Here is a 13933-nt window from a genome sequence, read left to right as displayed (position 1 = left end):
CACCATTTCTGCAATTTATCCATCATGCCATCGATGTCCTCCAGGCGCACGTCTCTCCCGATAGCCCCTTTGATCCGAAAGCGGCCCCCGCGTTGATCCAGGCGCCCGGTCAGGAGACCCATGTTGATGCTCTCGATTATCAAATCCTCCAACTCACGCACATCCCCGTCCATGTCTAATTCGCGGAAAAGGACGGCGTACGGAATATTCTGCTGGTGTGTGTCCAAGCCAAGAGGAAGGGCGTGTTTGCACGGGATAAGTGACTAGAACGCCAGACTCCTCTTGCAGAATAATTCCCCCCTGGATTTCAGGCCTTGCTCAAAAGCCTTCGAACATTTTCTTTCCCTACCTCATGTTTCTGTGCCAGCGTCACCAAAGTTAATTGCTGGAGTTTGCGAAGCTGTGGCGGCGTGAGCGGAGGGAGGGTCCCGCGTTGTCCTGATCCGAAGTGGTACGTGACGACGCGAAACCAAGTGTGAGGTAGAGAGGCATAGAAATAGGCCAAGAAGGAGACGTAAAGAGTCGTGTGAGGGGTGGAAACCCATTCGAAAGAAAACGAGGTCGTATAAAGGCTGGAGACGGATGTCTAGACCGGAGAATGAGCGCAGGCACGTACTTTGATAGTCGGCGTAAGTCCCGTAGGCAAATATCTCCAAAAGCCTCAAATAAGGCTCGTGCTCGCTACCACGCAGCTGTGATATGAGAATATTGAGCACATACTCGTTTACCGCACGAACGCGTGGTAAACGTTTTTCTATCACAAACTTACAGCTTCCAAATTTGGCATCGCCAACAGCTCCCCAAAGACGACAATTTTACGAGTGGATAGCACCTGAGGAAACGAATACCAGGCAATGAGACGAATAGGACGAAAAAAATAAGGTTCTTCGCACTAGGAGAGCTCTTCTGATTGACATTTATTCCACCCGTCGTACCTGCTGAATGAGAGCTACGCAGGCATTTCCCTTGGCGCTCTTCGCAAGAATAGTGAACTGCTCCAAGGCGCCTGCACCCGCATCTGAATTCATTTTTTATAGCTATTCGCGCACAAGTATGCCGCCTGATTATCATGTGATGTCGGAACTTGAGGGTACATGACAATGAAGCTAGCCTGGCGGACAGCTCAACAAGTTCCAGAGTAAAGCCTTTCCTGAGCGAGTTGCGGCGAAGCAGCTCCGAGCCGTCACGGTAGAAGAGAACCTCCTGCCCCTCGCTTATTCCCAAAAATTGAGTTATCAATTTTTGTCGAGTCACTGCGTTGACAGCAGGACACTGAGACAGTCATGTTTCATTTTTTTTTAATCTGGATAACGATGTATCTGTGAGAACCTCTTGTGGTTTCAAATTATCGAACACATTTTTAACTTTTTCACGGTAGGCCCATGCTTTACGCGACGTGGGGGAATTTCTTGGCTTACATTTCGACGAATGACAGTATCATTATACTAGCCGTCAAAGATGGTGTTGAGAGTCCGGAAACAATCTTTACGTTGCCCAATGTAAATCAAGGGTCGTGCGAGAGAGATTCTTTCGCGTCTGCATTACCACGTCTCTCACTCCTAGCTGTTGGCGGACGTCACGTAGCTGTCTGTCAGGAAGCTCAGAGCGAAAGGATATCATTTTACTCTTTCGAACAAAAAGGAGCATCAAATAAAGATTCTTTTAAGATAAGTTATCCTGCGAATGTACTGCAAATCTGCCTGAATGACCAATACGCGGCAGTACGCTTTGCAAGCTCTCCGCCTCAAGTTATCCTGCACGCCCTGGATCAAGATGCCCCGCAGATCGGCCGCACGAAAAGGAAAAATACGTACACTAGTCGAAAAGATATTTTCAAATTGGAGCGATGGTTTGATACCGGTACGGCTTACTCTTTAATAAGCTGCTTCAATTAGGTTGAAAAATTTCCTCTCTTTTTCATGTAACGCAACGTATCACGCGCAACAAAACAGTCTATCAGACACCCGAGACGCATTTTTCGGGAATTGCCATGACAGATCATTTCCTATTTCTTTACGATCATGATTGTGGAAAGGTACGCCTTCCTCTGTCTTTTTGTCAATCGTCGTCCTCGCACTCACTTCAATCCTTTCCTTAAAACTATATATTCGTAGATACACCTTTTTTCACTGCACGCATGGGATTTCGTGTCGACTACAGCTGTCCAACCCCTTTTTCCGTCCATCAAAAGATTTTTCCCGAACAACTTGGGTACACGTGTACTGATATGTGACCGTAGGGAAGTGTGCTATTTATACAATCCCGCAGCGTACACTGCGGACTGCTTATTTCTTCGTCTTCCCGACTTTCCCACGGGTATAAAAGTGTCTCAAGTTGTCTGGGATTCAGTCGATCGTGACATTTTGCACATATTGGATGAGACGAGTTACCTCCACACGTATGTGTACTTGGCGGTTAGCATAGCGGGTCCGAGTCTTGTAAAGGTAGGTCATCTCGAGATTTCTAAAGAAGGCGATGTCACGACCAAGCCGGTCGCCTACGAAATCCGGACATCGAAATATGGGCTACCTGTTCTTGCGTGTAAGGGCAGTCTGCTGTTTCTGGGGCAAAAGAAAGCTCGTATTTTGCGAGCTCCATCCTATCCAGAGGCCGACATTGTTCGAGGAAAGGAGCGCGAGGCCTCACTTGTTGAGATGTTCAAACGGTCTCTTGCACTTTTGCATCTAAAGAAGGCTAATACTTTTGCTTATCATTTAAATAAACGATCATTTTGGCTGGCTTTATGCAGCAAAGCTATAGAAGTCGTAAATATTCCAATGGCTATCGAGGTTTATCGTGCACTGGGGGACGGGGGTATGGTCGTTGCTCTGGAAAAGCTGCAGCATGTTGAAGACGAGAGCCTTGTTGCAGGCCACGTGGCGTCCCTATTTGGTCGGTATTCACACGCTGAAAAGCTATTCTTGGCCTCGTCGCGCCCAGCAGCTGCCGTGGATTTGCATCGAGACCTGCTGCAATTTCGACAAGCATTAGAATTGGCTCACTCTGTCGCCCCACAAGATGTTGGTGCAGTGGCCTTGGAATATGCAGAGCAGCTCGAAATGCAACAGGGGGACTATGAGGGGGCCCTTCGTATTTATGAAAGAGCAGAAAAATGGCTTGCTAATGGCTCAATAACATGTCATCAGTCTCTCATGAAATGTAAAATTGGAAGTACCCGATGCACACTACGTATTGGCCATGTAAAAAAAGGGATGGACATGGTGCTATCATTCACAGATGAAAAAAACAGAAAATACGGCATGACTGATGGCAGCGATCAATCCGTAAAAAACTTCATGTGCGAGTGCGCACGTATCCTGGAGAGTACGAAAGCTACTAAGATTGACGCAGCAGCGTTATACCTGCGTGCGGGAAAGAAAAGGCGTGCTGCTTGTATTTATATTGAAGAAAAGGACTTCGCTCATGCGGCTCCGCTTGTGGAAGAGCTTAATGCTCAAAAGCTGCATGGCTTGTATGCGAAAGCATGCGAAGAAGACGGGAAGGACGCAACCGCAATCCTTGCTTACGAAAAAGCAGGCGATCGTGACAACGTCATTCGATTATGTCTGCTGAGTGACCCTCATAAAGCATTTACATTAGTACGGGAAGCGGGGTGTGTGACAGGGGCTTTATTGGCAGCTAGGCATTGTCGAGAGCGCGGGGATATTACGTTGTGCTTGGATTTTATGCTATTGGCAGAGAAGTCTGATGAAGCCTTCGAGATGGCGAAATCGCATCATGCGTTGGAAGACTACGCACGGCTCCTGTTAGAGAAGGGAAAAAGTGTTCAGCACATCCTTGACTTTCATTTGCAAAGCCATGCGTGGGTAGATGCCGGTCGTCTATACGACAGATTGCGCCAAATTGATAAGGCATTGTCCATGTTCTTGAGGGCTGGAACCATTGAGGAAGCCATGCGCATCGTGGTTAAAAAGGGAGACTCTTCAAGCGCAGAGTACAGCACTTTAGTCGCTTTTCTGTCCGAAGGACCGGGGAAAGACTTAAGATGCCTAAGCCAACTTTCTGTGGCATTGAAAGATGGTCCCCTTGTAGTTGACGCTACCTTAGCAAGAGCAGATGAAATGCAAGCAGACAATAAATATGCTGAAGCTCGCAGCGTTGTCCATGTCGCGCTTCAAGATCTGACCCGTTTAAATATGCCACTCGCCACTATCGAGCCTCTTCGATTACGCTTTGTTGTGCTGCATTCCTATTTCCTCGTGACAATTCTACTTCGCCAGGGAGATCACATAAATGTCGCCTATATCTTATTGCGCGTTGCTCGGCACGCGGCGTGCTTTCCAGGCCACTTGATTCGCTTGTTTTCGTCTGTTGTCCTCCAGTGCGAGCGAGCAGGTTTGACGAGTGCCGCGCATTACTATGCCGCGCTCTTGATTGCAAAACCTCAATATCGACAAGAGTTAGATCGCAAGATCTGTCGCACAATAGAAACTATCGTACGTCGACAAAGTGTGACCACAGACAGGAATGGGTCGGCCGTCGACACCCGGCGTCTTGACCTCGTGTCACCCTGTCCTATATGCCACACCCCTCTCCCAGTTACTGAATTGACATGCCCAGGTCCCCATTCGGCTGCTCTGCCAATGTGTATTGTTTCAGGTCGCCACATGGAGAGAGAGGATTGGTGCATATGCCCGAATTCAGGTTTGCCCGCACTTTTCTCTGCTTATCTTCGTTACATCGAGACGGAGGGGTGGGGGGGAAAGCAGGTACTTGATCCCATCTGCGGTAAGCCCATTGTGGAAGAGCAGCTGACGCGTCTAACGCCTGAGGAGGTGGACGCGCTCCTTTTAAAGCATAAGCTGACCGAGAACAAGAAAGAGGAATACGACGAAAAGACAGCGATTTCGGACATAAGCATTCACAAATGATACTTTAAAGATTTTACGTGCCCTTCAAGCCGTGCGCGGACCAGGTCAATACAATTTCGGCCGCTGAGGCAAGCATAAGTTAAAAAAACAATTTTGTGTAAAGCTTGCCGGCAATCGCCATTCGCACGCCCTGGCCTTGCGTCCTGCAAGGACCATCTCTTTGTGTTGCACCACTTCCAAGTCCTCGGGCCCCGTATAGTGGGGGTCCAGGATCAAGAAGGCTACTTCTCCGGTTGCCTCGTTCAAGTCCACCCCTAGCAAAGTGAAGGCCAGACTGCCCCCGCCCATCATAACAGGCGTCCCTTCTGAGTCGAAGTGCGCGGCAAGTTCCGACGCCCTCTCCGCGAGCCCCAATCCTGACGGCGCCGAGACGCTTCGCCACTCAAGGCCTAGCGCTTGGTCGAGGTAGTAGCCTACTTCCATGCTGCCGATCCATTCGTGAGATCCTACAAAGTCATCCGCCTTATCGCCTATGTCGACCAGTACCTGCTGTATCTCTCGGTGGGAGGGCACGGGCACTGTGGTGTAGTGCGCCAGACGGAAAAAGGAGACCAGGGTTTGCAATGACCTGTACGCGCAGCCCCACCCCCTGTCGTCAACGTGGTCTACCAGGTAGTGGTAGAAGAGGTACGAGCCGTCGACCAGGTGCTGGGCCCCATCGGCCACGCTCGACCGGGAAAGGCCCGTGTGCACGTCCTGCAGCACCCGTGGACCCTGATGCTCGCCCGTGGCCCCCTCGTCCCCGACGCTGAGCGCGGACGGAGCAAGCCGTAAGGCACATGTAGTACGAAACGCTGGCCTGTTGAGCGGCAACTTCAGTCGCTCGTGAACCGCCTTCCTTGCTGCGAGCAGGTCTGAGCGGTCGTCTTCTTGACCGGGGAAGCATATTCCGTCTGCGCCGACGAGGCTAAGGGCTGTAGTCATGGACAGAGGAAAAGCGAGGGGAGAACAAGCGTTTGAAAGGCCGTGGCGGGGGTCCAGTGCATAGAAATGCCTTACTTCCCAGCAAGGGGCACACGGGCACTGCCCCTTCGCTGCCAGTAGACTTCGACGGGCGGTGTGCCACCCCCGCCGCATGCCAGCGAATATGCTTTCTTTGACTGACGCGAAGAGTGCCTTCCGTGCCACGTACACAAGTAAGTCGCCTTTTATCATGCCGCAGAATTTCCCTTCGGTTCCACTATCGACCATCATGGCCGTTGGGTGCCTGAAGCACCCGTTCTTAGCCATCCGCGCGCCGTAGCTTTGCTTGGGGGAGTCCGATGAGAGGGAGTGCAAGAGTATTACGTCCAAGACAGGACCAATAGGGGTGTAGCGCACCATGTCGTCAAGAGTGACAGGAGCCTCCACCGCCTCCACTCCCCCAGCCAGGCCTTGGCTTTTCCCTCCACCCTTACCGGCCCCCTTTGCCTTCCTACATTTCTTGCCCGAACTTGTGCTCCTAGCATTCCTTTGCTTTGCGTCAGGGCCATCTCTTCTAGCCATTGCGTCTGCAGCAGTGGCTCCCCCCACCGCGGCGTGGGAGAAGACGTCCACGAGAGCGGGGGCTTTCGAGCAAAAGGAGTGACCAAGAGGCACGGGCAACACTCTGCCGCCTCCTTTGCTTGCGTCAGGAACAGCCTCGAAGTAAAGATGCAAGCATTCTTCGGAAAATTTGCCGTCCCAATGGGTTGGTAAGCTCCATGGAAGGCGCAATATGACGTAGTCCGCCATCAGCAGACTCAGGCCATCGGTCGCTTGTACTCCGACAATGCTACCCTTATATTTGTACGAAGAAGGAAGTTAGTAGAAAGCATAAAGATGCAGATAAGAAAGTGCTTGCAGGGAACATGGATTTGTTTGTTATCACGAGCCAGGATGCACAACCCCCGTTCGAACCTGCAAGTCTCGGAAAGCGAGGGAGCTATTTTCAATTCCAGCAAGAATGCCAGGGGAAGGAAGTTGCAATTTTTTAGGGAGGCTCGTATCCTCAATAGCGGAGGGACCATAAAGCCCCACTATTTGTAAGCCAGCGGGCAGGTGACATTGAAGCTCCTGGGGAAGCAGATGTAACAAAAGCAATGATAACGTCTGTAATCCGATCATCAATATTTCATTTCCATGTTGATGTGGCTCACCCTGTAGGCCCTCAAAGATTACCTTTGCATCATCCATCCAAGTCTCACTGTTCTTGCGTCGGGCCAGTGCGCCTAACACGTCGGGCAGGCGCCGGCCCGGACATGCGTGCCCGACCAAGTAGCCCTTCTCGTCTTCACGGACAGCGCGTGACAGCCATGCTAGGGTGTCATCAACGACCCGACAGGAAAACTGCTCCCCAACAGGCTCGTCTTCGGGAGACATGAATCCCTGTCTTGGTGCAGTGCTAGCGTGGGTATCGGATGTGCGGCAACTTGGAAATATGGTCTTCAGCGAAGATTTAAGGCACAACGTCATGGAGCGAGCAAAATGGTTCCGGAACGAGGAAGGAACAACTGATTGACAAAAATGATCGAGGTAAAATAAATCGGAAGAATTCACTGAGAGATTTAACTCATGTTAATTCAGTGTTGGGATACGGCTCGTTTTACGGCTCACGCCGCTCTATTTCTCAAGTCATTTTTTTTGTTTCCATGTACACTGTTTGTCGCTATTCCAAGGCAACCAACCTATACATGTGTCGATACAAGTCTTTTCTCCCCTAAAACCGGTAGTCAGCATACCGGAGTCGGACTTGCTTGCTCAACAGATAATGTCGGAACATGATGTACCCCAGCACCCGCGCCAAGACCGCGAACCACACCAGTCCCCAAACGGCTTTCCATATCTGTTGCAAAGCTGTGGCATAGTCCGGAGCGCTCAACGCCTGGAGCTGCATCTCAGTCCACGGCGAAGAGGAAGCCCATTTAAATATCGGCTTCATTCCCCTGAAATTGGCCATGGAGTGGAGGATGACGGCAGGTGCAAGCAGGCGAATCCACGACATGCGTTCCCCCAAGATGTCCCGCCGCACGAGGTTGAGCGCAGTGAATGCCCCGCAAAGCTCGTGGACGGGAAAGAATCCCCGGGCCAGTGCGAAAAACGGCTTTGAGGTATCTTGAGGCCTGGTGTAGACGAGGATGCGACGCGCGTTGTCCGCTGCCTTCAGCCCCAGGGCGGCCGCTGTCATGTACACTAAGGTAGAGTGCACGCTCTCAGGTCGACGGTACCGACGCCCGCCGGGACCCGCGGACAAGGGCGCCAAGAGCAAGGAAAGGATGCCGGCGAGAAGGCGTCGGAGGGGCCGTCTGCGAGGACGGTCTGGGGGGGATTGACGGGCCCAGGCGCCGACCGCCTCAGGAGAGAGAGACGAGTCAGGGTTTGCCCCTTCGCTCGGGCCTGCCGGCTCTTGTGTCTGGTCTTGTTCCCTTTGCCGACGCTGTTCTTCACGCTCCTGCGCCTGGAGCGGGGTGGTGGCTCGGACCCAGCCTCCCCATTGGTAGCAGAGCAGCTTGGCGGCCTCCTCGATGATAGGGCTGGCAAGACAGTTGATGGCGAGGTCGGCGATCAACAGAGTCAGGAGCCTGGGCCTGTAGCTCACGCAATCGGTCTTCCACACCCAGGGCAGGTGAATGGAGGGGATCTCGGGGCAGGCCGCCTGCATGTGGGGCTCCAGCCGGTAGAAGGCGAGGAGCTTGAGGCCCGTGGCGGCCACGATCTCCGTCAAAAATGACCCCAGGTATCCAGCCGTGGCGGCGGTGAAGAAAGTGCGGATCAGGTAGTTGACGTTGATCTCACGGGCGTTGTACATGAGGCAGAGGAGGAGGGAGGGCCAGGCCAGGGAGGCGGAGACGAGGAGGAGGTTCGTTTTGAACAGGTAGTTGTACTGCTCCGTGGGGGCGTTGCGGGGGACCACGGCGAGATACGCCAGGCCTGTGGCCGTCAGGACCAGGAGTCCCAGGCGGGCGAGGGAGGCGATGGAGAGGATGCGGGAGGGATAGTCGTCGAGCAAGAGGCTGAGCGCGTCCCCCACCGGGCCCCTTCTCATGCCCTGCATGCCCTCCTCATTGCGGTAGACCACCATCCGCCCGTCCCTGTACAAACGGCCGCCCCCCCCCCCCCCTCTCCCCCCCCCCCCTCTGGCTGCTGCGGCGGCGGTGGTTGCTGTTGATGGAGACTGGAAGGACCCCAGTAGAAGCCTTGGTGTGGTGACGGCGGGGGGCCGTAAGAATCTCCCTCCATCGGCCCTCCCCCCGACAATTGTTCGCCGTGGGCGGCCCCGACCTGTTGCTGCTTTTGTTGTTGCTGAACGCCGCCCGGCCCCTGGTAGTACTGCTGCTGCGGAGGCACCCCGAACCCACCTATGCTCGTGCCTCCACCGCCGCCCCCGCCCTCCGAGTTAAATGACCTCGACACCCGGCGCCTGGGGTTCGTGTTGAACTCCCCCCACGCCCCAATGCCTCCATAGTCGCTCTCCTCCAAGTCTTGCAGCAGCCGCTGCAGGGTCCTGTACTTGGGCTGGGCGAGCGGCTTTCCCGTGCCCCCTCCGCCGCCTCCCTCGGAGCCAATTCCACGCTTCCTTCCCGCACCCCTCTTCCCCGCGTCACCATTACTCCCAGAGCTCCCCGTACTGTAGGGGCTGGGCCCTACTCCCTCGGACCTGGGCGAGACAGACGTCGGGCTGGATGGGGACGGGGAAGTCGACGCCGCCAACTGGGCACCTCGGCGTGTTACCCCCCCCCTTCCCGAGCCTTTGCGATCGTTGTTTGCATGAAGGGATGCGGTGTTTCCCGTGCCGCTGAAATACCCCCGGGTGGAATGCGTCACAGAGGCGGCGCCTGCAGGAACATACACCATAAAACGGTCAAAATCAGATCAAAGCGCTTTTACTAATGGACAGCAATACTTTGTGGTAGTTGACGGCATGTTGTTTCCAGGATATTAAGGAAAACCTTCATGTTCTGCCAAGAACCAAGGCCTTAATTCCATCGGAGACGTGGCTTTCTACGTGATGCGCTGTGCAACCAGGCATCATTTGTGCTCAAGTAAGACACCTTTACGCGCAAGGCCTCATTTACAACCTGCTTGAACTCTCTTTTGGGGCATCTATCCATTCTTCCACGCGGAGGACGTACCTGTCCCTGACGTCCAGAGGCAGCAGCCTCCAACAAGGAGGGAGAGGAATGACACGCCCTGCCGCCCTCGTTTTATGCCTTTACCACCATGGTTGTGCGACCAACGACTCGCCATCATATTGCACTCGGCCATGGTGCAGTGATCCTGTCGTGGTTGTACAAGTGATGATGAGGGCAGGATTTCCCTTCCTTCCAGTTCTCCCTCCCGCCCAGGGACGACAACATTCTTCCTGACCCCGTCCACCGCCGACGATCAACAAACTGACACCAGAGAGACAAGCACCGGTACTGTCACGACCAAGCCCAGCTTCGTCCCATGTGCAAAAACACACGACGCGTGCCTCGCGAGGGCGCCCGCTTCCCAGGGCTTTGGAGCCCGGCGCCGCGCCTCATGCCTCATTCCCGTGGGCAGTGACGGCAATTATTAAGGCGTAGAGTGCATTTTGCGGGGGGGCTCTCGCTCGACGGGCGATGCCCGAACCTGAAGCGGCTTCAGGCAATCGAATCAGCGGCCGCACGGGCATGAATATGAGACAAACGCCGTTCCCGTACAGAGAGTAGCTTGTGAAGGTTGTTGCCACCCCTAGAATGGGGGCAGAAAGATGTCCAGTTCTTTTTTGGGGGAATTAGTTACCGTGCAACAGGGCCGCTGCCCCGTCACGACAGGCGCTTAATTGCTTGAACGCGCCAACGTACCGAGTGGCGTGGCCCAGTCTTGATTTGTTTCTCATCCGGTTGCATGAAAACCGCGGCAAACCTTACTGGTTGGCACTAGTCTCAACAAAGGGCATGGTCTTTTTGAAAGGACGTGCAATGTCGAATGTCTTTCTTATGGAGGTGACCGGCCCTTTTATCGGAGGCCGTCGCTCACTCTCTCCCCCACAACGCCCTAAAGAAATGCCCGTCGCTCCTGCCTCGCCACACTCGTATTAGCCTTTCCGTGCTTAACCCTCCTTCCTTCCCCCAAACCCTCGCATTCTACAGGCCTACGCCTGTGAGGGATATGGTGGAGATAACAATGGAGTTACCTGGCCAAGACTATCCTCTTTACCACGGGGGCGAGGAGGCGGGTAAGTACCGTCATATGAGGGGCGTGCCGGTAGTGCGCGTTCCCTCCTGTCAGACCCGAGGCGACTTAGCCACCACGAAAGACATTGAGCACTGATAACATGTTTTTGGGTCATGCGACAGGCGAGGAAGACGGCGTCGGAGCTGTGTGCTACCCACAGCGGCCGGGGGAATTGGAGTGCCAGTACTATATGAAGACTGGAACCTGCAAGTAAGTGAAAACTGGAGGGAGGGAGAAAGAAGAGGGTAAGGGAGACCTATCGCAGCAAAATATCAAGCCGTTACACTTGCACTCAAAGCATGAAATTCAGCCAAAGTGAGAGATAATGAGAGGAGAGTACTTAGCACTGGCCTAGGACCTGCGCCATCACTTACTAGCGATCATCCCCCTTTCAGGTATGCCACGAAATGCAAGTTCCATCATCCTCCTGATGTGACTCCAACCTGGGGAACCGTAGCGCCCGCGACAGACGTGACGATCGGGCTGAACAAGGAGGTGAGCGGAGGGAAGAGGGGCAGGCTGAGAAGACCGGGCCTGGGAGGGCGCTTCTGGGGGAATGGGAGGGGGTGGGGCCAGAAGCAGGAATGGAGGCGTGGCTCTGCAAAAGTGGGCCTTCCTTTAGGACATAGGTTTAGCAGGAAGGGTCGGAAAGCGAGGGATTCTAATGGCATGCCTTCCGGGGATCCATTGACTCACGCCTCCCTGCGGGCTCATCGCTTTCATCAGTCATACCCTCGGCGGCCAGGGGAGCAGCAATGCACATTCTTTTTGAAGACGGGCACGTGCAAGTACAAGATGTCGTGCAAGTAAGAAGGGGAGGAAAGGGTGGCCAGTTAGAAGAGCCCAGTCGCCGCAACGTCTTGGAAATAGAATGTCTGGCTCGAGCAGCGAACGCGACGCATGCGTGGCGCGGAGCAGCGATTCGTTCTAGCAGGGCTCTTGACCCCGCCATCCTCACCTTCCTCTTTTCCTGACTGTTACTACCCAGATTCGACCATCCCCCGGAGGCAATCCAACAGACCCTCCAGCTCCAGGCCACGCCCTACCCCATGCGCCCCGGGGAGTTACAGTGCTCCTACTACCTCAAGACGGGGAAGTGCAAATTTGGAGCGACTTGTCGCTTCGACCACCCCGCGATGGCCCCCGAGCACGCGACGGCCCTGGCGGCAGGACAGTACGCAGGTGCTGGGGGAGCGGGGGGGATGAACGGGCACGTTGGAGGGGCCGCGGGCATGCACGCCATGCTGGCGATGGGGAGGGTGGGGATGGGCTACTACGAGGGCACGGCGGGCGGAGGCATGCTGGACATGATGGGACTACCAGGACAGCAGATGCTCGCCAATTTTGGCGCGGGTGCCCCACTCGCCCAGCTCCCTCAGCGGCCCGGGGAGAAGGAGTGCACTTTCTTCCTCCGCACAGGTCGGTGTCAATATGGGCCCCGGTGCAAATTCCACCACCCGCTGGACAAGCTACAGGGGGCGCTCATGGGTCTGAACGGGGTTCATGGAGGGCCCCACCTGTCCCACCCCCATGTGACCGGCCTGCACGCCCCGGGCTTCGGGCATCCGGGACTGGAAGGTCTTTACAGCCCCTACGCCCTCCCGGCCTCGGGTCCGGCGGGCCTCTCCCACGCCGGGCACTTGGCCATGCGCGCTGGCGCCGGTGGTCTCGGGTCAAGCGGGGCGGGGGGGGAGGGGAAGGGTCGCTGCCCCTGCGCCCTGGTCAGGAGCCGTGTTCCTTTTATTTGCGGACCGGGAAATGCTCGTACGGCCCCACCTGTCGGTTCGACCACCCCCGTGTGGGCGGAGTGGCGCGGGAATTGAGCAGTGGGGCGGGGAGTCGGGAGGGAGGAAGGGAGGGAGGGAAGGTGGAAGCGGGGCAAGGGGGGCAAACGGGCGCGGAGAGGGGTGGGGTTGGCGACGGAGGCGGAGTGGGAGCTCAGGCGGATGGCCAGTATGCCGGAGGATATGCGGAAGGAGCCCACTTGTACGGAACCCAGCAACAGGGATATACAGGAGCGACCTCGGGGACCTATGAAGGGGGCGGGGCCGGCAGTAGGGGCGGGGGAGGGGGAGGGGGGGCAGCCAATGGGGGATATCACGCGGCCGAGGTCTACCAGCAAGCCTTCGTAGGTTACCCCGCCCAGCATCACCAGTATGGAGGCCCATCGGCTGTCTATGGTAACTACCGTCAGGCCTCGTGAGGGGGGGGGGGGCACGGAGAAGCAGGGGGGGCGCCGAGACGGGTCAGTGGACGGAGGTGGCTCGCTTTGTCAGGATGTGGACGGGTAGAGGAAGGCCAGAGCGGTGGGCGAGACATGGAGTTTGAAACAAGGGAGGCACGGGGTAGATGGAAACGGGGCTGGAGGGGCCGAGCCAGGAGGGAGAGCGGATGCACCGTCAGGGCATGAAAGCATAAGCAGCAGAAGATGAAGCAGGAGGGAGCGGCTGGAGGGAGGGCTACGACGCAAGCCACCATATATGAAGCAGACGGAGGACATTGATCAAAGATGCTGCCACAGAAGTGTGGGAGCTCTCTAAACGACACGAGGGCGGTGAGAAGAGCGGAAGTGGAGGAAAAAGGGAGGGAGGGGCGTACGGTCCCTGTGACTTCCCATGGGGCCCTTCACTTTTCCCGCTTGCCCGCATTTTTTGTCATGATGCACTGGACTGAGCGGTCGAAGGAGCAAGGTATGAAAAGTATGAGCTGTGCAGCCATTGGGGGAGAGGGAAAATTTGTGATGCATTTGCGGGCAGCGGGGGAGCTTGGAGGGAGTATGATGTACTTATCCTCGCGCGCGACTGCGATGTCGTGAGGGCGAGTTGTGGAAGGTCGGGCAGATGGGGTAAGGACCTGGTTTTTGCACGGAGCGTGTACCGGTA

The 13933-nt window shown here is 55.3% G+C and overlaps 2 protein-coding genes across 2 annotated transcripts; both read left to right on the top strand.

The window, feature by feature from the left end:
• Nucleotides 1–2468: 2468 nt before the first annotated feature.
• Nucleotides 2469–2840, top strand: NGA_2045310 (wd repeat domain 19; the record flags this gene model as incomplete). Its single annotated transcript, XM_005855011.1, has 1 exon — nucleotides 2469–2840. A coding segment is annotated over one exon (372 nt), but the record flags the coding sequence as incomplete, so codon positions are not given.
• Nucleotides 2841–3568: 728 nt separating this feature from the next.
• On the top strand, nucleotides 3569–4050 carry NGA_2040910 (uncharacterized protein; the record flags this gene model as incomplete). The annotated part of the gene is made up of 1 exon (XM_005855010.1): nucleotides 3569–4050. A coding segment is annotated over exon 1 (481 nt), but the record flags the coding sequence as incomplete, so codon positions are not given.
• Nucleotides 4051–13933: the final 9883 nt, after the last annotated feature.

This window comes from Nannochloropsis gaditana, assembly GCF_000240725.1.
Source record: "Nannochloropsis gaditana CCMP526 unplaced genomic scaffold scaffold320, whole genome shotgun sequence".
Classification (NCBI taxonomy): Eukaryota; class Eustigmatophyceae; order Eustigmatales; family Monodopsidaceae; genus Microchloropsis; species Microchloropsis gaditana.
This window is presented reverse-complemented; position numbering and strand designations above follow the sequence as displayed.